Source organism: Leptonychotes weddellii, chromosome 3 (genome assembly GCF_054177405.1).
Source record: "Leptonychotes weddellii isolate Sample4059 chromosome 3, ASM5417740v2, whole genome shotgun sequence".
NCBI classification, from domain to species: Eukaryota; Metazoa; Chordata; class Mammalia; order Carnivora; family Phocidae; genus Leptonychotes; species Leptonychotes weddellii.
Genome location: NC_138371.1, coordinates 94,130,372 through 94,157,610, shown reverse-complemented (window position 1 = coordinate 94,157,610; position 27,239 = coordinate 94,130,372). Strand labels below are relative to the sequence as shown.

At 56.1% G+C, this 27,239-nt stretch overlaps 1 protein-coding gene and 1 pseudogene across 1 annotated transcript in view; one reads left to right on the top strand and one right to left on the bottom strand.

Annotated features, from left to right (window-relative positions):
• The window catches only part of GLI2 (GLI family zinc finger 2), a 245,160-nt gene that overhangs the window by 163,350 nt on the left and 54,571 nt on the right, over positions 1–27,239 (bottom strand). Inside the window, exon 2 of the mRNA XM_081814609.1 lies at positions 14,556–14,721. Within this exon, the coding sequence (XP_081670735.1) occupies positions 14,556–14,691 (136 nt within the window). The 5' untranslated portion in view covers positions 14,692–14,721. The remainder of the gene's footprint in view (positions 1–14,555; positions 14,722–27,239) is intronic.
• LOC145720781 (large ribosomal subunit protein uL11 pseudogene) lies at positions 23,472–26,834 on the top strand (annotated as a pseudogene).

Here is a 27,239-nt window from a genome sequence, read left to right as displayed (position 1 = left end):
CTCTGCTTTTTATGAGTAAACACTTCCCGATAAAGACTTACTGTCTGCAGAGACCCCTTTACACCCCAAAGGTAAGGGTTTAAGTGGCCTTATAACTGCCATTACTTATCTTTACAATGGCCGGAGAGAGCCTGCTCGGTAACAGAAGCTTTCATTCCACTGTATATATTTTTAGTGACTGGTTATAAATCAGGCTCACTCCTGGGGCTCGGGGTCTGGGGTCTCCTCCATCCCAGAAGGCCAGGCTAGGAGAACCGTCCCTGGTTCTCAGGACTTCCGCCACTGACAGTCCTCAAGAAGGCGGGACACGGGCTCTTATCTCTGGTGACACAGCAGGGGGGTCTTTGGGTCCCTCCGGCACGTTTCTGGCCCCTTCTCTAAGCAGCAGCCTCCTTCCCTTCCTCCCGTGCTCTTCCCCCGTCACACCTACTCTCTCAACACAGCATCTGATAAACTCATTCCCACGGAGGCACTCAGGTCTGACCACAGCCAAGCTGTTTGCCTCGGCCCTGGAAGTACCCCTTGCGGGACACTCACACCCAGAGAGGGACACAGAAAAGGATGCCTAAACCCCCAGAAAGTACGCCCTTTAAGCATCCACCACCTCGTCTCCACAGAGCAGACGCTCATGCCCTCACGCCCTTCCCACTTCGGTGCATGCACACCCAACTTCTGGTCACTGTCACCGGTGACTAACTGCGGGTTTTCTCTGCTTCCAAAGCCCCCTTTGCCGGACAACCAAACAGGCCGGAAGCGCCAGAGCAGCCCTCAAGCAAGGGCTGACGGGTTGGTGGTGTGTAGACCTTGGCTCTCTTGCCTCTTGGGCAGGACGGATCACACGGGGTCCTGGAGTCTCCCCCTGGGGTGACGGTGCAGGAGTTCTTGGTAGTAGCTGGCTTGCTATGGTGCCTTCCCTCTCCTGCCTCCCCTCCGCCTGTCCCCTCCTTACCCCTCCAAATAGATCATGTGTGCCAGAATCCTCACTGTAGAGTCTAAGCATTGTAACTAGGATGCCCTGTGTGCAAGGAACCTCAAATCAGGGGCACAGTCTGAGGGCCAGGGAGGCTGGGGGTGACTCTCTGCTCAGGACGGGGTGGACCCGGAAGGCTGGCACAGCCTGGTGATCTGGTGAGGAGGACGCTGTCCTCAAGAGAGGCAAGGCGCCGTGGGGGCCAGGGTGAGGAGGGGGCACCTGAGGATGAAGGACCAGATGCATCCATGCACACAAGACCACGGACAAGGGAATGAGCCAGCACACTTGTGAACGGGGGCCCATCTGCCCCAGGCAGCCACCCAGCCGAGAAGTTCTTGCAAAAGTAGGACCAAGAGTCTCAGTCTGACCCTGGGCTTGGTTCTCTCCCTCCCAAGACCCAACCCAGCTGAGCGGGTCAGGCTGTTCCGCGTGTGCCCCTCGTGGGCCGGTTCTGGGATGGGGGAGCTCAAAGACGCGTGGGCCACGTCTCCCCGTGGTCCCCACTCCATCCCCACCTCCTCTGGGAAAAATGTTCAAAGGCCGCTCTTGCCCTCTCCACAGCCCCAAAGCAAGGAAGTTCCTAGAATCAGGGCAGAGGGAAACGCTGACTCTGTTTTTCGTTTCATTTTTTTTTTTTAAGATCCCAGAAGCTTCTGATTCCTCCTTGGGGATATATGCACAAAAACCATGTCTGACCACCCACGGCCCTGCCAGGACATTTGGTCAGCGTTAGTGACTCGCAGGCACCAAAGGGGAGAGGGGCAGAGCCTTCCATTCCGCGGCACGCCGAGCATACTTCCGAACACTCCCAGATGTCACACACGGACTGGTGGCAGCCTCCTCAGGACCTCCCAGTGCTCCCGGGGGGGTGGGGGCTGCCAAGGAACAGGGGGCCCATGTGTCTCTGAGTTCAGAGACCCCAACAGAACAAGGCCACTTGTTGCCACGCCTTCACTCAGGCCTGGCAATCTACGGCAAGAACAATGGCCACGGCTTTCGGCCTCCCCCTGACAGGGGACGCTCACCCTCATCGCTGTGCAAGAGTGGAGGACGGGACGCACAGACAGGTCCGGGGTGAGGAGAGCGCCTGGCTGGGCCAGACCTGAGTGGGACGGCCCAGGAGGGAACATTCCAGAAACAGGGAGAGGGGACAGAGACTGCATGTCAAGGATGGGGCCAGGGGAAAGGGGATCCCAACAGCCTGAAGGACTAGGAAGGGTGATGTCCCCAGGATGGGCTCCCCGACGGTCTCCCCGAGAGCTGGAAATGCCCCAGAGGTGCACTCTGGGGTGATGGCTCAGAAACAGAGAGAAGGGGTCCCCCAGGCTGGTAATGAGTCAGTCCTTCCAGAGGCCCCACAAGGACGGCCCTGTGGCGGGGCCTCTGCCTCAGTCCTGAGCTCAGCCCTACCAGGGAGGGTATGCCCGCCCCATGCGACAGACCAAGGAGCTGCCCCTGCACCCACGGTGCTCAGAGCCCAGCTGTCTCGCCCCACGGGCTCCACCCCAGCTGCACCTGTTGCATCCCGACTTCCCCACACAAGGATGGCAGGGAGGTGCCCTGCCCCGTGGCACAGAGATGACCAGGGCCAGCTCATCAGCTTCTCCTCCCCCAGCAAGTGGTTTCCACTCTACCTCCCCAGTATATCTGACAGAGGCAGTGGTTTTCACAACCCTGGGAAACACAGGCCAGCCCTGCCTCCCCGCCGGAGGACCCAGACGACATTCTTTGCAGCGTGGTCATTTCTCCGGGTACTTCCTGTCGCGGTTCCAGAAGAAATGGACTGTGTATTGCCTGCTCAGAGCTGCTGTGTGTGAGCGTGGGCCTGACACAGCTCACGTGGAGAAGAGTCTCCTTCCAGGTGACTCTAGCAAAAGTCCAGGGCCTCTAGTGGCTAGAACACTGCTCAGCACACGCGAAGCCCCAAAAAACATTCGTGTAAAGGTAGAAGAGAGGCAGGGTGGCAGAGAGGGAAGGAGGGAGGGAGGGAGGGAGGGACATCTGAAAAGCAGAGCAATCCCGCGGGAATCATCTGCATTTCGTTAGTGGGGATGGAATGCTTCAAGTCACAGGATGCAAGTCAATCTAGCAGAAGAGTGAGTTTATTCCAGATGTCCCTCCCCTGCTCCAAGCCTTTTCCATGGCTCCCTACTGCCCACAGTCCAAATTCCCCAAGGCTCCCCACAGCCATTCAAAACTCCCTTTCCAACTGCATCTCTCCTCCTACCCCTTTGTGTGAAGCCTCCTCTCAAGCAGGTGCTCTGGTCCCTACCCTGCATCCCTTTCCACTGTTCATGTCCCCTTCTCAGGGCCCTCTCCTACATGTCTCTCCTTCTTTAGGAAACCCTCCTTAGTGGCACTACCTCTGGAACTTTCTGTCACTTCTCTAAGGCTCGCCCCTGGTACTTCTCAAAACACTTCATGTTCCCCCATAGGGAGTTCAAATGGACAAGGAGGGAAGGGAGAGAGACCTGGACACTCCAAATGCAACCCAGAGGAGGAGGTCCAGGGAAGGGAGGACCAGAGGAGTGCTCCCTGCTTCTGAAGAGCCAGAGTTCTGACTCCATTCACTGGCGAGTGTCTATGGGCACCCAGAGTCCCCACGGTGTCCCCCTCCTGCCAACTGGCTGAAGTGAGGGGGACATTTTTATTTGGCCTACCCAGCATCACATGGGGTCCATTCTCCCATGCATGGTCCCTACTGGTCAGGGAGGGACCCTCCCCATACCAGCAGGTGTCCATAAGAGCACATGGCCTGGTCACAGGGACTGGCTCACAGGGTACAAGGGATCCAAGGCAGGGCAATGAGAAGAGGCCCTGGACTTTCGCTAGAGTCACCTGGAAGGAGACCTGCCCCATGAGAGCTCAGGGTGCCAGGCCCACATTCCCCCCACAGCAGCTCTCGCCACCCGGTGAGGAGAGGCTGCCTGCGTGCCAACCGAGGGGCAAGCTGACCAAGAGCATGGCGAGAAGGAGACCGTGTCCCAAAGGCATCACTGGAATCTCGAATTCAGCGGGTTATGGCTGCCCAGTTAGGGAGGCCATGAGATCCATGTAGTTTCGGAAGGTCTGAGTGGGTTTCTGTCCCTTGCAATTGAGCATCCCGACGCGGTTTCCATCAGAGAAGAGCCATCCTTTCTGGCCAACCAAGGTACAGCTGTCTTCCCAGAGCCTCACACATCACAAATGTCCCTCTTGGGGCTGAGCATTAAGTGTGGCTGCCTGCCCAACCTCCAAGGCCTCTGGCTGAGAGCCGACCTGAGGGTGGGCAGAAGCTTGAGGAGAGGAAAAGGGGCCCCCAGAGCCATGGGTTGGGACTCGCTGAGGACAGGGTGAGGCCATGGGGTCGAGGGAGAGAGGACAGTGGAGGGGAGGAGCAAACTGGGGCCTCTGGGCCGGGACAGAGAAGGTGGGAGGGTGCACCAGACAACCACACCCCTCATGGTGCCAACCCTGGGCAGCTACGCCACTTCCCAGGAGCCACAACCTGCCTGGCACCCCCCTTCTGCCGACACTGCTCTGAAAAGGGCCTGGATCCTCCCTCAGGGGCTGGGGACACCACTGATTGTCTAGGGCCCACCCAACCCAGGTGCCCGCCCCAGGGCTGGTAGAGCTTCCTGGCTTGGGTGTCCCAGATCTGCTTCTTACCAGACCTGTCACCTGCTCACTGTGTGGCCTTAGCTAACCATTCCCTCGTTGGGCCTCAGTGGGCCACATGGCCCCTTGAAGCTCTTCCTTCTCAGAAGCACAGAAAAATCTGGCCCTCTTCAGCTGAGGGGCATCACCGAGCCCTGAGCCCTGGCCCTTCCCAGCAAAGCATCTGATTTCCAGTGGTACAGGGACCTGGAGTAGCAGGTGGGGCTGGTGGGGCACCCTGGCTTGCGGGCTAGCCATCTCTCCCGGCCCCGTCTGACCCCGGCAGCCCCTGCTGCGGCTGGGCCCACAATGCCTGCCACAATTAATTATTCAGAGTCCGAGGGAGGACGGGATCTGGTGATAAAGGACTGGAAGTTAGCTGGAGGCTTGTGCTCTTTCTAAAGTGATTTACTCCGCTCCCTCCAAACTCACACCCTTAATGTAATTATTTACTTTGTCATTAAACACCCTCCTTCCACTCCAATTATTTTTAGAGTTTCTGGAGCCTATAGAATTGGCTGGGGAGGCTGCTCATTGGCCGGGGAACCAGGTCGTCCCCTGAGGGACAGTGCGGCTCACGCAGCCTGGGGACTCACGCTGGAGTTGCAGGCCTAGGCCAGGACGCCCCTCGTCCTAACTTCCTCCCTCCCCTCTTCCCTTCCTCCATTCCTTCCGCCTTCCCCCTTCCTTCCTCCCTCCCTCTTTCCTTTTTAAAATGGAGATATAATTCACATACCATAAAATTCACCCTTTGAAAGTATACAATTCAGTGGTTTTTACTATATTTGCAGGGTTGTGCAACCATCACCACAATCTAATTCCAGAACATTTCATCACCCAAAAAGGAACTCCACATCCATTAGCAGTCACTCCCCATACCCTCCTCCCCTCTACTTCCCACCTCTATAGATTTGCCTGTTTGGGACAGTTCACATAAACGGAGTCCTATGATATGCGGCCCTCTGCGTCTGCCTGCTGTCATGGAGCATAATGTCATCGAGGTTCATACATGTTAAAGCACAATTCAGTACTGCGTTCCTTTTTATGGCTGAAAAATACTCCATATGTGAATATCCTGAATTTTGTTCATCCATTAGCCAGCTAATGGACTTCCGGGTTATTTCCGTTCAGGGGCTATTCTGAATCGCGTCGCTGTGAACATGTGTATACAGGTTTTGGTGCGGGCTATGTTTCTAGTTCTCTTGGGTCCGCCCCTAAGTGTGGATCGCTGTCTTCCTCTCTTCCTCCTCTTCTCCATCCCATCCAGGGCCTGGAGCTGGGGAAGCTAGGGCCTGGCACTGGCTTCTGCGAGGGCAGGAGTTCATTCGGAGGCACTGTTTGGCCTCCTAGCCCATCAATGTGGACTTAAAGAGGCTCCAACAGAGCCACAGGACCTCAGCCTGTGTGGTCGAGTGGCCACGCCTCCACGCAGGAGCCCCAGACACTCCCGGGCCTCACTCCCGAGCAGTCCTTCCCTGGTCCCACTGGTCCCAGATGCCACTGTCCATCCCTGCCATGCCTGGCCGCCAGACCCAAGGACCCCTCCCTGGACTCCTTGTGTCTGGTCTCTCCGCCCAAGACCTCTCTCACCGCAGGTAGCCCTTTCGAGTGGACACTGAGAATCTGACGTGGCAGGGGTCTGCCTTAAACCTCTGTGACTGGTTCCCTGAGGCCTGGGGGCGAGGGGAGAGTCTAGATACCCCACCGGCCACTGAGGCAGGAGCCCCTCTCAGGCCCACCCTAGAACTACATGGGCCAAATGCTGCCTCCCAAGCCCCTGCACTCCCACCGGGCCATTCTGCTGCCCCTCCCGCCCACCCTTGCCTCTTTTCACCTGGTGAAACCCTGCACATCCTTCAACGCCCAGGTCCGATGCTTCCTCCCCATGAAGCTTCCTGGGCAGGATGTGTCACCATCTCCCGAGTGTCCCCATAGTGCTCTGTTCTCTGTCCCCCGATGCCTTCAACTGGGAGCTCCTGAAGGGCAGAAACAGGGTGTCCACATCACCCCATCTCGGACTGGTGTTCCGGAACCATCTGTAGGATGCACTCACAAGCTCAGGGAACCCAGAGGCACCCAGGTCACCTCTGGAAGGCCAAGGGTCTCCTTCCTCTTTCGGGAGCCCTGCTTCCACCCCAAACACCAGGCCTGACTTCATTATCTTCAAAATGTTCCCAAGATCAGAGGCGGTAAGACCTGGCCACAAACATAAAATAAATTATCTCCCCACACCAATGATAAATGGTTCTATTAGCAAACCAGATTGTTAAACTCCGATATAACAGAACGCAGGAAACTGGGGCCCATCCATTCTCCCTCTGGCGCACAGAGTTGTAAATAGGTTATTTTGTGTGTAAATAACACATTAAAACACAGCATTAGCTGTGTCTTTTGATAGAGAGGAAATTGTTACAAATAAATAATTCCGGACAGGAATGTAAAATAAGCCAGATTTAATAGTGCATGCCTGGTGCAGCCGTGTTAAACATGACTAAAATGATAAACCCCAGAATATACTAATAGTAAACTATGCACTGACATCAAAGTAATGAGACTGTATTTTTTTACCAAGCTTTAGAAATGCTAAAATTAGTTTTGACAGAACCAAACGTCAGAAAAATGTTTCCAACATAAAAACCATCAATTTGGGAAGCTGGGGTTTGGGACAGGATGGGGGCAGGGCCGGGAGCAGCTGTGTCCCATGCCATGGGCAATTCCTGCCCAATCGGTTTCCGGTCCCAGGGGTGTCACCGGATGACCCTTGGTGCCTCAGGTCTCTGGACCTTGGCTTCCACATCTGTAAAATGAACAGATTTGAACTAGATGATCTCTCAGGCTTCTCCCGGTTCTGTAACTCTGCAACAGTTAAACATGCACAACGAACCACAAGACTTGAGACCATGTCTGCTAAGACCATGTCTTGCCCAGAAGGGGAAGGGGAGGAAATGAGCCTGAGCCACGAGGACGGCCCTTGGGGGCTTCTATTCCCTGTGGGCAGAGCTCACCAGCTCACATGAGCCAGCCAGAAACACACAACGCAGATCTGAAGTGGAAATGTGTGTGCTCCGGGCTCTATAACCAGCAGGGAGAGGCCAGGTGGGCCAGCAGAAGGCTCCCAGAGCACAGACCCGGGGCTGGGCCTTGAACGCTGAGCCGAGGTGGGGTGGGGGCTGCTGTGTTGGGGCCAATGGGGCATCTGCTCCGATTTGGATGGCAGCTGGTTTGTTTGTTTGTCTGTTTGTTTGATTTCTTTATTTTCAGAGAGGGAGAGAAAGAATCACCAACAGACTCCCCGCTGAGCACGGAGCCCGATGCCGGGCTCGATCTCCTGACCCCGGGCTTGATCTCCCGACCCCGAGATCCCGACCTGAGCCGAAACCAAGAGTCGGATGCTCAACCAACTGAGCCACCCAGGCGCCCCTGGATGGCAGCTATTTTAAGTGACGTTCAGAGAGACCTTTAGAGCATGAGGTCTCAGGGTGGCATGAGACCACGAAACGCAAGAGGAATGGGCATTCAGATTCATGTCGCTAACATTTACTTCGTCACTACAGAGACCCTCCGATGGCCACTCTCTAAACGCTCGCCCATTTCAGCTCCCCAGAGCCAGGTGTAGTGCCCATGACCATCTCCACTCTACGCACTTGAGAAAAGTGAGCTGTCTTATCCAGAGCACACAGCTAACAGTGGGCAGCTGGGAATAGCCCAGGTCCTTCCTACCATATTCCCCGTGGATCGCAAGGAGTCTCCAACCCTCACCTCGGCCCCACGTGCCCCGAGCCTCCAGCACAGCCCTGGCACTTGAGACCTCACCGGCCAGGGGGTCGTTAAGTCATTCAGAGCCCCCCACCCCCACCCCAGAAAACACCCCGGTGGTCGCACTGCATCCCGCTTCCTGGGTGCGCGGAGCTGTCGGGGAGGACTGAGCTCTGCTCTTGGATAAAGTCTGATGGCAACTGGCTGTTCCATGTGGCCGGGCCATTAAAACAAACTCAGTAGCAGCGACAACAGCCATCCTGAAAAGCACTTAAATAAGAATAATTGCCCACTTAGTCACACCTGAGTGCATCCTCGAGCTCAGGGCGAAAGTGTGCGGCCCAAGCGGAGCCGTTCGGGTAGGCCGGGGAGGCTGGCCCGCTTGGCAAGCTGCAGAGGGCCTCAGAAAGGGAGCCGGGGCCCAACTGACCCTGGCCCTTAGGAACCTCAGGGGTAGCAGGCCACACCAGCCCACGGGCATGACAGTGTCAGACTCCCCTCCCTGCCCAATCATTTGTCGGGTGTCTGCCTTGCTGGGGGTGAACAATGCCCTGCCCAGAGGGCATCCTAAGGGGATGGCCCAGAGACAGAGGGAGGGCAAAGACACCGGGGACTCAAAGGCATTTATCAGTGACAGGGCACGGTAAGGTCCAGGGGACTTGGGTACATCTCCTCACCCTGGCACCTCAGCGAGAATGCTCACCACCTGACTCGTTTACAGAGCCTGGTATTTATGCAGTATTCCAGACTGACAGGGATGCCTCACCACTGTGCAAAAATGTGCCTGGAAGAGACTTTCGAAGGAGCCAGCAGACAAGATGACAGGGTGGCCAGGGCAGTGGGGGGCACAGAAGCCCCCTGAAGCAAGGAGCCAAGTGCCGAGAGTCACCCAGTACTCAAGCATGGTGGACAAGCAGGTCACCGCCCAGCCAGTACAGACCAGCTGCACCCAGTTAGCGCGCCCCCTCCAGGGATGCAGTCCCTGCCTCGGACCAGCTGCAACCCGTGTAAACATACCCACGCCCAGGCCCCGGCCGGGGGAGATTCCATTCCAGCAGGTCTGGAATGGCCTGGGGATCTGCATTTATAACAACTGTCTTATGGGCTGCTTCGGCAACCTCTGGTCTGATCCCACCCTCTAGCGTACAGGGGGATGGCTGAGTGAGCAAGGCCAGGGACCCACTCAGGTCACCTACCCAGGACAGCCTGTGGTAGTGAAGCAAAGCAGGACAGCAACTCAGGCCCGCTCTCCAGCCCAGGGCTCCCTCCACCACTCTCGAGGAGGAAGACTGCAGAAATCTGGTCTTCCTACCCCTGTCCAGCCTCAACAAGTCAACCAGCAAGAGTCACCAGTGAAGGGAAGACTTTCTAAGTCAGGCAGAGCCTCCAGGGCCTGGAAAAGGAAAACTAGCAATAGTTCATAAAGCAGAGACTTAACCTGGGTCTCACACAGAGCTAACTTAGGGCCTGCCACTTTACATTGCCGACTCAAGTAATTCTCACGACCCTGTGAGGTAGGGATCATTACTGTGTCCATTTCGCAGATGTGGAAATGGAGGCTCGGACGTGCCCAAGGTCAGCAGAGTGGGGCCTTACCCCGGTGGTGTGGCTCCAGAGTCTGAGCTGTTTCCTACTGCTTCTCTGGACCTCCTGGGAGAAGAGCGGCAGCGGGGACAGCCACCCCCCCGTGAGGTGCCCTGTGCCAGGCCGGCCTGAGCACATGCTATCTCCCGTAATTGTCCCCTAGCAGCTCCACATGTGATTCCCACTTTATGTATGGCAAGTCGCGCCCTGCCTCATGCAGCTAGACGCGGAGGGCCCAACACTTACGAGGGCATCAGAATCCCCGCAACTTGCTGGGCCCCACTCCCGGAAGGAGTGCTCCTGGAGGCCTTGGGGTGGGGGGGCCCAACTCCTAGGGATGCTGCTTGCAGCTGCTGGTAGAGGACCAGATGGGGAGGACCCGGGCCCAGCACATAGTGGGCGCTCCACAACAGTAAGGTGGTACCACTGTGAGCGCCTCCAGAGTTTCTAAAGCCTGTCTGGCGCTCTGACCTCAAGGACTTAGCAAAGCTCTCAGACCAAGACTTGGTTCCAAGTTTTATGGCTCCAGACTTTCCGAGTGTCCCAGCCCCGGAGGCCTGGAGGAGCTGGGTCCCTGGTGCTCAGCTGAGGCACACAGACAGGTTCAGAAATAGTTTTGGAAAGAAAACCCACTGTTGCGGAGGAAAATACGACAGCATTTGGGCAGTTTCAGTGAAAAGCAATGAAAAACATCTGAATCAAATTGCCTTTAAAATTACGCCATTTCAAAAATTAAAGGGGAAAAAAAGCTCTGGGCCAAAATGTGTTTTTAAAAGATTTATGGCCTCCCAAGTGTTAGCACCACAGCTCCAGAGGCTGGGAAGGGACCCACAGGCCTGGGCCTCTGGAGTCTCCTCCCGCCAGACAGGTGATTCACTGAACCTGCGCTAGTCTGACCACAGTGCTGCTTCGCCCTCAGCCACCGCCCTGCTCTGCTGTGCACACACAGTCTCCGAGAGGTAGCGACTCCAAGGGGAAACGCCCAGCCCCCAGCCGGTCCAGCCTCTGACACCTAAGGGAGGTCAAGCAACAGGGGCCAGGCAGGCCAGGTGACTTTTCAGGTCCCTCTGCAGGTAAGTCATGGCCCCAGGTCTCAAAGAACTGGCCATCTGGAAGAGAGAAGGTGCTGTCAGCCTGTTGGACAGACGAGTGACTTGCTATGCCTGGTGCAGAGACTGGACAGTTACCATCGAGTATCAGTGGGCTGGCCTTTAAGGCCCAAATCACCCACCAACAGTCTAAAATCACCATCTAAAAGCAAATACCAAAAAAAGACGCTCACCATGTGTAGGGGAAGAGATGGAGCCTCAGACCCCGTTCTCTGTTAAAGCAGTGGGTGACCTTGGGCAAGTCCCTTCCCTACCTCGTCTCAATCTCATTTACAAAATGGAGAGGCTTGGAGCACTCATGAAATAGATGTGCCTGCCACCCCAGCCTCCTACCCAGTAGCTCCTTGGGCTGGGAGATGTTCAACAACAGGCTCTGGCAGAAGACGGCAGGAGAGGACGGCCCGGATTTGTAGTGTTTGCCAATTTTCCCGCCTTAACTAATCCCACTGTGGCCAACTTCTAGTTACCAACACAAGGTCAAGGGCAGCAGAATTGGAAGATGTCTACACTCCACTCACACAAGTTAGCAGGGGCTGGCTCCAGCACATCCCTGCTCTCAGAGAAGTTACATTCTAATAGAGAGTTCTAGAAGGCTGAAGGTCCTTAAGAACCAAAGGGATGAGCTTCCTGGATGCATCATCCATCACCCTGAGTCCCACCTAGGCGACCACTGCTAACGGTACTTCCAGGTGACAGAGGTAAGATATGATTTGTATCCTGCTTTTTTCACTTACTATTAGAACATAGGCACATCCCCACTGCCACATTATTATAAAGTCTTGATAAACATTTTCAGTGGCTACATAATGTTCTATTCAACAAATGTTCCATAGTTTGATTAATCAATCGCTTTTCCTGGAACCACAAGCTTAGTGTTTGTGGCTTATCACACATCGGTCCAGAGGATGGCTGACCTTGTCTGAGGACGTTGGGAGCACTGTGGTGAGCAACCAGCAGCAATGACAAAGGGACCAGATCTTACAAACTGGCAGGGCTGCAAGGTGTCCAGATGTGTGTGTGGTGGGGGGACTATATTCCAGGCCACCTTCTGACCACTTGATCCAATCCTCTCGCCCCACCCTCCAGTCCCAGGGGCTTCAATCCCACCACTGGGATTGTATGGCTTTGGTTCTAAGAATGAGCATACCTCTTTAGGCAGAAAGATTTCATTTCCTCATGATCTTCCCACTGTGAAAAACTAGCAATAGCCTAAGTGTTCAATGACAGAAGATTGTCACGAGATCATGAGGACTTTGGATGACATCTGGGAAAACAGGGCCCAGAATGGAAAAAGGCACAGCCCTGGGGATGTGGCTGCAATTAGGACCCAGGCCAGCCCCCTCTGGGCCGCATCGCTGGGCCTCCCGCACCCCATCCGTGGAACAGTGTCATGGTCCACCAGCACCAGCGCCCCCACTCCAAGATACCCCCGGCCTTGCCCCATGCAAGAGCAGCTACTCCTACCTGACTCCTGGAGGGCCTTTCCCCATAAGCTGTGCAGACAACCAGGGGTGGGGGGGGGGGAGGTGGTGGTGGTGAGGAGGAGGCTCCCCCATACCAGTTGTGCCTGATTCCAGACTCATTCCAAAGACGGGTCACATCCACCCTCTGCTGGAACCGCATCGGCCAACTGCTCCTCTGGGGTCAGGGAATGAGGGGACGGGGGCCTGCAGGGGTGGGCAGGGTCAGCATCCTAGGGTGAGGGTGCGGGTGGGGTAGAGCAGGGTTGGAAGCCTCCGTGGAGCTACTGCACCCCAAGCTAGAGGCCTGCTGCCTGTTTCCGCAGATCGAGATCCCCTCCAGCATCAGCTATTACTGCACATCGGTGACAATCAGGTCTGACGCTAGAGGGGCCTCCCCCAATTACAGCCTAATCGCTGTCTAATTACTGCCTAGGTCTGTTCTCTGCTACTGCGGCACAGCAGTAAATCTCACTGCGTAGAAGTTCATGATCCACTCATGGCTCGGGAGAGGCTGACCCCGGCCGAGGCAGGGAGAGCAGAGGGCCCAGGTGCAGGCCAGAGAGGCACGGAGGCCCAGGCTTGCCCGAGCTCCCTCAGGCCACAGAGCCCCATGTGTCTGTCCATCAGGCAGAGACGGACAGCTTGAGCAGTCTCCACAGGGCAGGGTTAGCCCTGGAGAAGGAACAGATCAACATGCAGACATAGCCAGGCCCAGGACGAGCCAGCCCTGGGACCAGGCCGCGGGGCTTCCCAGCCATCTCCAGACTCCCACTGTCAGCCTTCCCTCCCCGCTCCTCCCTGCCCTCCCCTGTGTGGGGAGTCCACCCTGGGCTTCAGCTCCTGCCTCCACCCCAGCTGGTCACACAGGGAGGGCCTGGAGAGCTCATCTCCAAGAGGGACAGGGGTCGAGGGGCATCACCCAGGTAGGGAGGGCCAAACGCCCGCCTCCCCATGGGAGCAAGAAGGTTGGTCTCGGATCTCCCTCTCCTGCCTTGGGCCACACGGCCCTGACAGTGACCTCCAACTGAGAATCATGGGGTGGGGGAATAAAAATAAATGCAGTAACAACAACCCAGAAGTCCTCCCGTTCACTCTTGGAAACACCAACTCCCTCCTCCCCCTCCGAGGCTCTGCCCGATTCCCTGGGCTCCAGTCCCCAGCTGCGCCCGGTCTGCCAGCCGGCCGTGGACCAAGAGCATCAGCATCACCTGAGTTCTGGTGGGAAATGCAGAAACTCAGCCGCGCCCACCCGCCTTGCTAAACGGGGCTCCGCACTTCAGCAAGCCCGGCTGCGTGTGTGAGCGCATCCAAGCGTGAGAGGCCCTGCCCATGGTTGCACACCCGGCCCCCGCGAGGGCGAATCTGCCCCTGCTGCTCTCCGAGCTGTGCCTGAGCGGCGGGAGCAACAGGCCATGACTAAATGCACTTGAATAAAAAGGGAAAGAAAAGAAATCTAAGACTCTCCACTCCTCAGAGACAGAAATAGTCCTGTGGCCTCCAGATGGACTGCGCGCACACAAGGGGAGGTCTCGCCTTCCCGCCAAACTTTCCCGACGGGATGCTGGCACGGACCAGTGGAAACCAGAGACTATTTCTCTTCGGGGCAGTAAATGAGAGGCTGTGGCTCGTGTAGTCCTTCTGTTATAATTAAGTTGGCCAGAAATTCACCTAAGGATACTAAATTCCGTACCTGACCCTCTAATTACAGCCAGAAGGGATCAGGAGACAATTACTTTCCGAAATAGTCCTTGGCGGGCCAGAGGCCAGGAGCCGTGTCTCTGGCACATCTCGAACGTGCCAAGCGAACGCACCCAGGGCCGCCCGGCAGATTGAGGGCGGCCAGACCCCCTGAGGAACCTGCCGGCAAACATCACAGGGCCTGGGATCCCCGGGAGTGCGGGGGGACACCCTCCTCTTCGCCCCCCATAAACCCAGCATGCCTGCCTGATGACATTGGCCACCAGTCTAATTAAATCCTAACGGGCTAATGAAAAATATCCCTGCTGCCCACCAAGCGTGCAGAACACAAAGTACCTCCGTGGGCAGTTACTGCCGTGGCCACAGCGAGAGCCGAGGCCTTCCTGCCCGGGTCAGGGAAAGCAGTACCCTCCAGGCTCCCACTTTTGGCGTCTTTCTTTTCCGTGGTAGTGACTGAGGCCGACGTCTCCATCTTAGCCGCTCATAGTCCTGGGTGACAGCCCTGGAGGAAAAGACAAAGACGCTCACCAACACGGACTGCCCCCAGACCCAGCCGGGATCCGCCGACCCAGATTCCCGGCCGCCACGGAAGCAGCCAACTTAATACTCTGCTAATTGGGAAGGAGGGTTTAATTAATTTTGAGAATTATTAGTTCTGAGATTCATCTGGTCTTGGGAACGACCTCACGGACACCAGCCGAGCGCGGTCGTTGCCCCTTACCCCAGATTTTTAAAATCTGAGCCCCAAGTTCCTACTGCCCGTAGTGGGGAGGAGCAAGGACCACTTTCAAGAAATGAAGTCCGAAGTACCAGCCTCCAACTCGGGACCACAGGAAAATAAAGATAAATAGAGTAACAAGGACTTAGTGGTCCTCAAAGGAAAGCCCTCGTTTTCCTGTTCCTTCCCTACTCACCAGGATCAACCTCTCGTTTATTTGTGCGTGTGTGCATTCATTCACTCATTCATTCATTCAACAGATTTTCATCATTTACTCACTGGTGCAAACTCAGTCAACACATTTCTAAGCCCCTAGTTTGTATCAGGCATTCCGCTTGGTGCTGAAGGTACAGTCCACAGAGTTTGCGTTCTACTTGGGAAAGGATCATATAGAAGAGTGGGAGAAATAAATGTGTATTTAGTTTCAGTTAGCGAGAAGTAGCATAAAAAGAGAAAACCAAGTGGTAGGACAGAGCGGGGCGGGAGGGGCCGAGGGGCCGCTGCCTTGCCTCTCTGAGGATGGAATGGGTGCCACATGAAGCTCGGAGGGAGCCCGGCACGAGCCACGGACCTGGGTGGGCGGAGGCTGGCTCGTTTGAAGAACAGCAAGGTTAGTACAGGCCCCGGAGGGCTCTAAGCGGAGGAGGGACATGACAGGTCTCATAGTGTATCGGGGTCACTCTGCTGTTGTATGAGAGCTGATCTGGGGGGGAAGGGGGCACTACCCGAATGACCCGGGGAGACATGATGGTCTGGGTTAAGGGGGTGGTGGTGGAATGCAGAGATCACAGAACTTCTAGGGCTTGGACGTGGGGTGTGGTGGAAAGAGGGGGAGCACTGGGGGATGCAGGGCACAGGTCATGCTCCGCCTGCAGCTGAGTGCTGGGTCACAAGGGAGCCTCTCACCAATACGCCTCATGCCTCACAGATGCTGCTAATAACCGGCTATTTGTATCAAGTTACAGAACAGAAATGGGAAAGCCAATCTTCTTAAAAGAAGAGTCGTACTGTCAAAGATGGCTCCTACTTTTGGCTGAGGACCCGGATGAATGACCGGTGGTGCCGTTGGCTGAGATGGAGCCCAGCGGGTGAGCAGCAGGTTTGGGCAGAAATCAGGAACTCAGTCCGGGCCATGTTAAGTTTGAAATGCTTATTAAGCCACGCAGAGACTGTTGGAAATGTAAGTTCAGAGCTCAGGGGAGAGGTAGAGGCTGGAGACAGGAATATGGCGGCCACTGGGCAAGATCTCCAAAGGAGGGGGTGGAAGAGAAGAAGAAGAGAAAGTTCCAAATTTGAGACAGGGGCGTGCCAACATTTCCAGGAAAGAGAGAAGAAACCAGCCAAGGAGAGTAAGCAGGGATGGCCAGTGGGGGAAAGAGAAGGAAAAAACCACCAGGAGAGTGTTGGGGTGCCAGAAGCCAAGGCAGGAGTGAAATGCCTTGAAGAGGGGGAACAATCAGCTCCTTCCCAAGCTACTGAGAGCTGGAGATGGTGAGGCCTGAGGGCTGACCAGCTTCAGTCACATGTGGTGATCAGGGCCCGGGTGGGGGGTCAGGGGATGAGTGGAAGTAGGAGAAACAGAGGCACAAACAATTTAGTCGGGGAATCCGACTAATTTACAAGTTCCATAGAAGAAGCAAAAAATGACAGGACAACTGGAGAGTCCAGAGGTCCTCCGTGGTTGCTGTGTCAGAAAGGAGGTGGGCCAGTTTGCAGGCCCGCGAGAAGGGAATGTTCTGGTAGGGAGCCCACAGGTCACAGCAGGGCAGAAACCAAAGGCGGTGGTCAGCTCCATCCCCAGGGGCCTCAAGGTTAAATTCACATCTGCAGGTCCAGAATTTCATCTTGTTAAATCCACACAAAACTCTCATGTCTTTCTAAGTAGAAAATGGGAAGGGCCAAGGACGATGATGTGAGGTATCATGGACGGTTCACGGTCCCATTGGCCTGCCAAGCAAACAGCCCAAGTCCTGGACCCCCTGGTTCCATCTGCACACACCAGCCTGTCCTGCTTCCACAATCTTTCAAAACTCCCTATCAAGGAAACCCAAGGCAGTTGGGGGACAGAGAAACCTCCCTGCAGATTTTGATGAATTATGGGCTTTTCTTTGGCCTCCAGCCTATTTGTGTATGTAATCTGTTCTTTAAGGTTCTGCCTAGGTGGACGGCTCACCAGCAATGCACCCGGGCTCATGCCTGCCCCGCCTTCCCGGCCCCCTGAGCCTCGGGGGGAACCACCCTCCCAGCCACCTGAGCTGCACCTTTGGGGTCACCTCCTTCCTCCCCATTTTCCTCCAACATCTGATGGGCTGGGATTGCCATCACTTTCCCAAAACATCTCACCAGTGGGGCCTCTCGGGCAGGCTGCTCTGTCCTAAGCCGGCACCCCCCTTCCCTTCCAGGTCGGGGGGCGCTGGTCCTTCCAACACCACCTCTGGCCGTCCTCCAGGTTGTCCTCTCCTCGGACAGCCAGGCGCCTTCCCCAAACCCGAATCTCACCACATCCCTCCCCTGGCCAAGGCCTTGCTGAGTCCCTTGGGCCTTGAAGCGAAGTCTTCCTGCAGCCTCCTCTCCCCTTGTCTCCTTCACACCCAGCCAGTTCTGACTAGCCCTTGTAGGGCCCCCAGGCCTCCGCTCAAGCCGGCCGTGCGCCGGCAACCCTTCACCCTCTCTGTGGACCCCTACTGTTACCTTCAAGATTCCACTGGGACATCAGCCCCTTGGGGAAGCCCCCCAACTCCTCCCCACTTAGGGATCTCTGCCTCCAGCCCACACCCCCACATTGAATTCATCGTCATCTCCAGGTCAAGCTGGCACAGACCAACTGTTCAGGAATGTCTGGCAAAGAAAAGGGACCTTTGCGGCAGGGAAACCATGGCTCTTTGAAATTCAAGTGATTTCGTGAACAGCCTGCGTTTTCCTCCCAAGAAACTCAGGTAAAGGAATTCAGGCCCGACGTTGAAACACACCTCGAATTTGGAAGTAAGAACAAAAATAAAAATAACACCTGGAACAACAAAACTTTAATACGCATTTACCGGGTGCCAAACACCTTACGGGAGTGATCTCATTTAATCCTCACAACATTTTACATAGAAAGAAACCAACGCTTAGGGGCGCCTAGGTGGCTCAGTCAGTTAAGCGGCTGCCTTCGGCTCGGGTCATGATCTCGGGGTCCTGGGATGGAACCCCACTCAGTGGGGAGTCTGCTTCTCCCTCTGCCCCTCCCCCCGCACTTGTGCCCTCTCTCCCTCAAATAAATAACATCTTTTTTAAAAAAAGAAAGAAAGAAAAAGGAAGGAAGAAAGAAAGAAAGAAAGAAAGAAAGAAAGAAAGAAAGAAAGAAAGAAAGAAAGAAAAAGAAAGAGACACTCCAAGAAGTTGAGTAACTTGCCCAAAGATGCACACTTAGCAGCGTCTGTGCCAGGCCTTGAGCCCAGACTATCTGCCCCAAAGCTGGACTCTCAAGCACCACAGTGAGCTAGCTGTCCCTCGCGTTAGGATCCCACAGTGCTAAGGGATTTACCCTAGAATCCCTTGGCAGGCGTAAGGTTACTAACTGGTGAGCCCTGCAGGTATGGGGAGCACTGTGCCAGGAGCCCAGGGAATCCCAGAAGCAGGACTGGGCATGGTTCCGGCTCTAGTGTTGTCTCCAAGGTAGCGAGGTCGGTGGATGGAGACCACCCGTCAAGGGCAGGCAAAAGCCAAGGCTCTGTTCGAGCTGCCTGAAAACACCATGATGGGGCCGGGGCCCCTGTCTGCTGGAGCCGTCTGGGGTAGGGCGGTTGTACATTCATCCACTAAAGATCCATTCATCCATTTGAGAGAGAGAAATAGGCCGAGCAGGGGGAGAGGGAGAGGGAGAGGGAGAAGGAGAATCCTTGAGCATACTTCCCGCTGAGCACCGAGGCCAACATCACTCAGGGCTCAATCCCAGGACCCCACGATGAAGACCTGAGCCAAAACCAGGAGTCGGCTGCCCCACCGACTGAGCCACCCAAGCTCCCCTCAGTAATTCTTTATTGACAGTCAGCTTCACGCCTCACACTGCACTAGGCTGGAGATGGCTAGGCTCTGCACATCCCCTAAGTGAACTGGGTGCCCTTGCCCTGGGTTTGGATACTCCCCCACCACGGCACCTCTTACACAGCATGGTCATAACCTGCGACACCCCCACCTGGCCTCCTGCTTGACTGTGATCTCCTCCAGGGCAGTCTGGAGGACCCAGCTGAGCAGATGTCCAGAACCCTTGCCGAGGGGTAAGGTGTGCCCAGGGAGCCAGGCCCCCATCTGGAGGGCACGGGGCTCAGTGGACCAGAAACCGGCGCAGGACTCAAGACACCCACAGGGTCAGCACATGTGACCACACCCCAGCCCCAGCCCCAGTGAGGGGCTGGCAGACTCCTGAGGAATGGATCCAACCCTTTCCAAATGCAGATGGGGAAACTCTGAGGCCAACAAGTCAGAACCGTCAGACTTCCGTATCAGGGATGCCAAGGAAAGAAAGAGGTTCAAGAGACCGTGACAGTTTCTACGAAGGGACATGAAGAGACTGGAAAGAAGAGCAGGAAAAGGCTGGGGGTTTTCTTGGAGAACAGTAGCCGCGGCTCCTTCAACCAGCACCCCGCCCTGTGATGTTGTCAGAGTGGGTGTCATTAACCTGATCCTTACAAGGGAGGAAGTGAGCTGCCCTCAGGCCACTTTCCGCGGAGGGAAAAGGGCCAGGTCCAGAGCCACGTCCTGGGGCAGTCGCGCCGCCCGAAGCCTCAAGGTGTGCCACCACAGGACCCGGGTGAATGGAGTGCGGGGAGGAAGGGTAGTCATCAGAGTCCCGCTACACAGACTGCTTTCTGTGACCTGAGGAACGGGCGTACACCCGGAAGCAGTGGGGTCCCACGGATGCCCGTGGGGAGCTGGCCCAGCTGGGGGGTGGGGGGGCTGGGGGGGCAGTCCGTGCAGTACCCACCGTGCCACAGGACCGGTCTCCTGCAGATCAGCTGCTGCCCACCACTTCCCTCCCCTGCCAGAGGAGGAAGGCGGGAGACAGAGCGGAGAGGCTGCGTAAAGCACAGGAATTAGTGGGATTAGCACAATTTCTGGATAAACACCAGGCGCCCAGGGTCCCAGGCAGCCACTTTCACTCCCGAAGCTCCTCTGAGGCAGCCTCACCTGAGCCCCCAGAGGCCAGCTGGGGACAGTAAGGGGGGGGTGCCGGGCTCCGGGGTCCCAGACCTCAGTTGGGGGTCGTGAGGGTCTGTGCCGAAACGTTCCCCACAGGCTCCTCGAAAGGCTCCCGAACAGGAGGGGCTGGGAACACAGCACTCACGGGGGGAGGAGAGGCAACACCCCCACTTCACCTAGAGAACTCACACTGCTTGAGCATGTCCAGACAACTCCCGAGAGGAGATGCAACTGCACTCCCCAGGTTCTGCTCAGGGAAGGGGGAGCACCGGACCAGGAGCCAGGAGGAGCCTGTCTTCATTAGGAGACCCCAGAGTCACCGGCCCTCCAGAGGGTGCTGGCAGCACCAAGAGCCCCCGCAGACATTCTTGGACCTTCTCCTGGAGATTTGGATTCCAGAGGTCCGGGCAGAGAGTCAGGGACAAAATATCGCCATTTTTAAAAACGTCCCACGGGGATTTGTAATACACAGGCAGGTTTAGGAAAACCTTCACGGGATGCCACTTTACAAGGTCACTTCCTGATCACTTACAAATTATTCTAAGTAATTCACAAGTTCCAGCAAATGCAAGGCTGCATAACCCAAAGGAAAAAAAAAACACGTTTTCTCTTGGCTAACTCGGAACTGGAAATTGGTGTCCCTCGGGCCTGAACATGGACAAGCCACCGTGCCTCTGAGCCTGCCAAGGCATAAGGCACAGATGCGTTCACACCACGGCACAGAGCCTCACCTGTGCTCCCCATGGCATCCCGCTTAAGGTCACCGTTAGACCCCAGTGACCTTTCAACCTGAGCCAACATAGAAGCACACACACTCCCACAGCACCAAGGCATTTGATCGTTGCGTTCAATACACCCGGCTTCTCTCGTAATCCTATGCGTTTTTATCCTGTGCGTCTATAGCATCATTCTGAGGAGGAGTCCACGGCACAGAAAAGGTTAAGAACTCTGAGTGAAAGGACTGGCTTGAAGAATGAATTAATAATCAGAGCAGAATGAGCGAATCCCTCCAAAACCTGCAATCCCAGACACCCTCCCACCACCTGGCTGCTTTGAACTCCTCTAACGAGTGAGTCACAGGAATTAGAGCGTCTTCCCCAGGCGAAATCGTTCTCCAGGAGAGAGATGAAACCTCGTCTCCCGGTCCTCGCAGCCACCTCGGGGCCGTGGTGTTCTCACCTCCTCTGATCTCAGCTGAGCGGCATGCGTGCCCCGGCCCCACATGTGTAGACACGCATGGGCACACACAGAGCACACACAACACACACGACCACATACACAGTCACAAACATGTGCATGCACATGCATGCACACACATGCACCCACACGCAACACCCCCTGCCACGCCCAAGCACGTATACCCGGTCACACGTGCATACACGATCATGTATCACACATACGTGTACTCACATACACAGGTACACCGAGTTACATGCAGAGGCACACGCCACGTGCACACACTCACACACGATCGTGTATGCGCAAAGATGCACACAGACCGACACACACACACAAATACAGCAGAGATAATAAACACCGCCCTGCCTTGATCAGACTCGTTTTTCAGATCGAATGAGATAAAATAGGTGAAATTTCCTAAAGTGAAAAACACACAGTCAGTGCAGCACAGATTAAAGGTAATGATCATTATAAGCTAGTTATCATGAAGAAGAGAGCAGCAGACTCCTCCCCTCCCCGGTTGTGACCCCAGGGTGCTGAGGACGCGTCCTTATCCGCCGAGTGGCCGGGCACCCATCATTTCATCTCCCAGCACTTTAGCACTGCCATCTGGAAAGTGGATATTCTCCTGGGTGCTCCCGACCGAGGGGCTACCAGTCCAACACCACAGTGCAGAGGCCAGCCACATAAACGGGAATCGGGGGGTCTGACTCTCCAGGTCAGAGGCATGAGGGAGCAGATATATGCTTCCACGCAGCCCCACTGCCTCACCTGGGGCAAAACTGACGCTTACTCCTCCACCCTGCGTGGGAAGAGGAAGTGGGTGAGGTGAGGGTTCCCCAGGACTACACCAATCTGGGGAACTCTGCTTGCCCTTCATCCCAGGGGATAAAAGAATTCCATTTTATATATGTATCCACTTTATTCTCCCAGTGTGAGATGTGCTTCTGCTTGGACCAGTGCAGTCCCTATCAGCTGTGTGTCTTTGGCCATGTTACTGCCCCTCTTTGAGCCTCTGTTTCCTCCCCTGTAACACGGGTGGTTGAGAGGACAGTCAACCTTCCCGGCGTGGTTGTTAACACATGTCACGGCGGCAACCCCACAAACACCGGGTCCCCACTGAGGGTTGGCCAGGCAGGAGAACCTGGGCGGGCAGGCACCTGCCTCCAAGAAAAGGTCACCTGCCTGCGGGGGCCCAGGGTGACAGCTGGGGCTAATGAGTACATGCACCTCTCTGCAGGACAGCTTCAGCGGCTTCTCTGTCCACCTGCCTTGTCTCTGTGTGTGGGATCAACGCCTATGTGAAAGAGCCCCACTAGGGCCCAGCAGCAAACCGTCTCCAGTGAAACCCAGACAAGGGGCTCCAGACCTAGAGGCTCTGCAGGGCTGGAGGAGATATGATGGACTTTCCACCACCAGAGCCATGTCACTGCCCTGTCCCCCTGGCTCCTCCCTCTTCCAGTGACCTGACATGTGGAGGAGACCCACACGCTCCTGTCTGGGCGGGCCCCTCTGGCACCATCCTGGCCAGGGCTTCCCACAGTCCCCTGGGGGAGGGCAATCAGAGCCTATAGAAGACCCTGGGGACCCCGGACGGCTCAGATATGGGATAAGAGGCTGGACCATGGGGTCCCAGCTCCCTGACCCCACGGACAGTGAGAGGCTGTATGGTCCCTCCCAAGGTGAAGAGGAACCTCACACACATCAGTGTGTGCGGGATGCTGGCATAGGGCAGCCGCTCCTTACCCAGCACAGACACCTCTGTCTCTACGTGGGCTTGGCACGTGGCCCGCTGCCTGGCCTGTTGCCCGGGGCGCCGTGAGGACAACAAAGGGAGACACATCTGGAAAAAAATAAAGCATCCTTCTGACACTCCCCGCCCCGTGATATAGAACGTGGGGCTCTCATTCCCCTGTGACCCGGAGAAAAAAGAGTCCCTCAAACGTCTCCATCGCTCCTTGGACCCCTGCTCTGCCCAGCAGGGTCCCTCATACTGGGAGCCTCATTACCAGAGAAAGAAAAGATCAGAAGCCTCAAGCACCTGCAGGTGCCCACACCGGGCCATCTCCTCTCCTCCTGTTATTACCGTGTGACGCCAATATCATGATCCTTGCTTTACGAGGGGACAGAGGCCCAGAGAGAGTAAGTAACCTGCCCAAAGTTGCAGCGCTAACATGGAGCACCTCTACCGCTTCAGTGCAGGTCCGCTGGATTCTGAAGCCCACACATGTTCGACCACCACCAAATTTACTGAATATGTGGATGCCGGTCATACGGGAGGAATATCGAAGAGGTGTCAAAAAGCATAAAGCACAGCTTAGAGTTCATGGACGTCTCAGTCAGTATATGCTAAAAGTCAAATAAGGAGCAGAGACTTCATGGCCATGGAAACTCAGGGAGTGAGGGCTCCTGACTGGGGACGTCAGAGGGGCCTTCCAGATGATCACCCGTCTGCCCTGTGGCTTCACGACAGGGAGTGAAAGGCCTTGAACTTGGCCTGCAGAGGAGAGAAGGAAGGGCACGCCAGGGGCAGGGAATGCCATGGGCATGACCCCTGGCACACTGCGGGCAGAGAGGAAAAGAAAGGAGTGCACTCTTACAGGGAGAAAGGAGCAGGGGACAGACCGCATCGGCCGGGGGAGTTGCGGGTCCCGACAGGGTCTCTGGGAAGGGCAAGTCAGAGGGAGACGGGTTTGGGAAGAAGGCACTTCCTTGCTTCCTGAGTCTTGAACATACTTTGGCCATGCGACCCGGCCAGCCTGGCTCCCATAGGAGCTTCAGACCAGAGGCCTGAAAAACAGGGGGCAAAGCCCTCACCCTCCCACTGTGGCCAGGGGCTGGCACCGCGCAAAAAGCTCTCTCCTAGCGAGTGCACCTGTTTCTTCATCACTCCTTGAATGGATTTTTCCAAGTACGAAAGCTCCCTAATTTGCCCAACCCCTGCGCTTGATGGTGTGCGGGAAAACAGATCATTAACCCTAATTCACTGACTTGCTGGGCCGGAACAGCAACCAGGGAGGGCCCCGATGGGAAATGAAGGCCTCTGCTGTGGAAGCCAGCCTCAGATAAGGGGAGATGGGTATCAGGACTGGAGCTGGGCAAGAGGCCTCCCGTTTTTGTTTTTGTTTTTGTTTTTTTCTTTCTGGGAGGATATGGGTAAGAGCTACTTCATGATCGACACTTCAGATGGCATCAAAACGGCCATTCACTTGCACCAGGGTATATTCCCTGAAAACACCAGGCCCCGTCCATGTCCCCTGCCCTTACATCATCTCCATGCTTTCCTGCCCGGAACATTCTTTCCTCTCTGCCCTACCCACAGAAGCCATGCTTTCAAACCCAGGAAGCCTGCCCTATGAACTCCCACCCAGGGTCCTATTTGGACCAACCATGACCTCCCTGTGCCGCTTCTGAAACGTTTACATCACTCCCTGGTCCTCTCAGCAGCCAGCAGGTTCAGAGGGAGCGCACTGAGTGCAGACCCCGGAGAAAGGTGGCCACATTAGAATCCCAGCTCCACCTAGAGCTACAGACAAGAAGGAACTTCTCCCTGGGCCTTAGTTTTCTCATCTGTAAAATGGGGCTGACAATAGCACCTCCATCACGGTAGGGATTAAAAGCCCAGGCGTGCCTGGGCTCAAGCGTGCGCTGCGTGATCACGGCAGCCCGGGTGAGCCTGCCCACCTGGGGCAGGAAGACCTGTCCCGGGCAGTGCAGGGGGGCCAAGCCACCAACAGGAGGCCTGTCCAAGATTGGACAAGGCAGCCCCGTCCCAGCCCCTTCCTCTCCCTCTCCCCGCCAGAGGGCCTGTGCCTCGTTCTTATAAATGTGCCATCCCGCTTGATGGCAAAGGCCTGCTGTCCGCCCCTGTCTTCCGTGGGGAACCCCCCAAAGCCTCAGAAGCTCCAGAGGACCGGGGTCTCCGCCTCACGCCCCCCGCCAGCACAGCGCCAGCAGAAGCATGCTCCCAACTCGGCTCCCGCGAGGAGGCTGCCGTCTGAGGCGAACAAGGGGCCCGCTGTGCGGCCGCCCAGCCAGACCCAGATATTTTAACAGCTGCATTGTGTGTTTCTCAGGCGCAATTCCTGAGCCGGGAAGAAAAACAAGCTTCGCCTCTGCCCTAAGGAGAGAAAACAGACTGCCCTGGGCAGGCTGCCTGCAGGGGAGAAGGCCTCTGCCGGGGCCCAAGGCTCTAGAGGGCAGGACCGGGAACGGGTCCGTCATGGGCAGTGAGGGCCCCCTTCACCCAAGACTCGGGGAGGGAAGGCAAGGACAGAGGCCCAGCCAGTGCAGTAAATCCCTGAAGGAGGGGGAGCTGAGGAGGAAAAAAAGAACCCGAAAGGCGGGAGGTGCCTATGGGATAAGGTACAAATCCCCACCAAGGCCCCACCTTGGGATCTCCGGGCCTGCAGTGCTATTTCCCCAAAGCCCCTCCGGCTGAGCCCCACACCACCCAGGTTAGGGGTCAGCCCTAAGTCACGCCCTCTGAGGTCAAGCCCCCTGAGGTCAAGCCCCCTGAGGTCAAGCTCTGTATCACTGTGTTTTCAGTACCTGTTTCCGCCTCTGCTTCCCTTTATGCTCGCCCCAGAGGCAGACTCCTCCGCGTCTGATCCTGACTCAGTACATAAATGCTCCCTGGCACCGAATCCCTGCGGAGAATGCCCTCTCCTCTCTTGGCCTCCCCTCTGTCCTTGATCTCCACAAGGTCAGGGCTGCTCCCGGAACCCATCAGCATTCTGGGGGTGAGGGGCTGAGGGTCAGATGGAGGGCAAACAAAGGGTCAGCTCAGGCCAGGGGCAGGTGCTGGAAAAAACCTGTCACGTCTGCCACAGGCATTGGTGTCCCGCGCTGCTGGGAAGGTCTTCGGGGCAAAATTGCTACTGGCCTATGAATGCACCCCTTCCCTCGAAGGATAAACTCCTTGAGCTTTTTGGCTTTCAGCCTGGAGGAGGCGAAGGTGCAGCAGTCTTTGGTCATCCTGAATCCGGGCTCATCGACACCAGCCGCCTCCGCCACGCCACCTAAGTTCGACCCCAACGGGATCAAAGTCGGGGACCTGAGGTGCACCGGTGGCGAAGTCGGTGTCACACCTCTCCTGGCCCCGAGGATCGGCCCCCTGGGGCTGTCTCCCAAAAAGGTTGGTGATGACGTCGTCAAGGCACCCGGTGACTGGAAGGGTCTGAGGATGACCGCGAAAAACTGACCGTCCGGAAGAGACAGGCCCAGGCTGAAGGGTTACCTGCTGCCTCTGCATTATCAGAGCCCTCAAGGAGCCGCCAAGGGGCAGAGAGCAGCAGAAAAACAAGAAGCACAGTGGAAATACCACTTTTGACGAGTCTGTCAACCACACCCGACAGACTCAGCACCGCTCTTCAGCCCGAGGACTCTCTGGAACCTCTAAAGCGATCCCGGGGGCGGCCCGGTCTGTGGGCTGCAGTGTGGATGGTCACCACCCCCATGACATCACAGATGAAGTCAACAGTGGTGCCATGGAATGGCCAGCTAGTGAAGAGCTACAAAGGAAAATAGCTCAATAAAGGGTCATTTGACAACGAATGGGGAAAAAAAAAAAGGTATAAACTCCTTGAGCACAAAGGCTTTGCTATGCATAGCACTTTGCACTCAAGTCTATAAATTACTGAGGACCTACTGTAGGCACATGCCATTTTCAAGATAAGTAAAAAATTAAGTGCTTTCTGCTTAAAATGTGCTTTTTGAGCCATTAGGCACTCAAAGGGGCTATTTTCTCCGTAGTGGAATTGTAGGCTAGGGGTGGCATTTTGGGGTCAGCGACATGGTGCAGGCGGCTTTCCCATATTCTTCCTGTCATCACCCGGATCACAGCCTCTAGAGGATCGCAGGACCCCCCGGGGAGTGCATGTCATGCTACAACTGGGCGGAAACAGGAACTCTGGCATGTGGGGAAGATAGACAGGATCCAA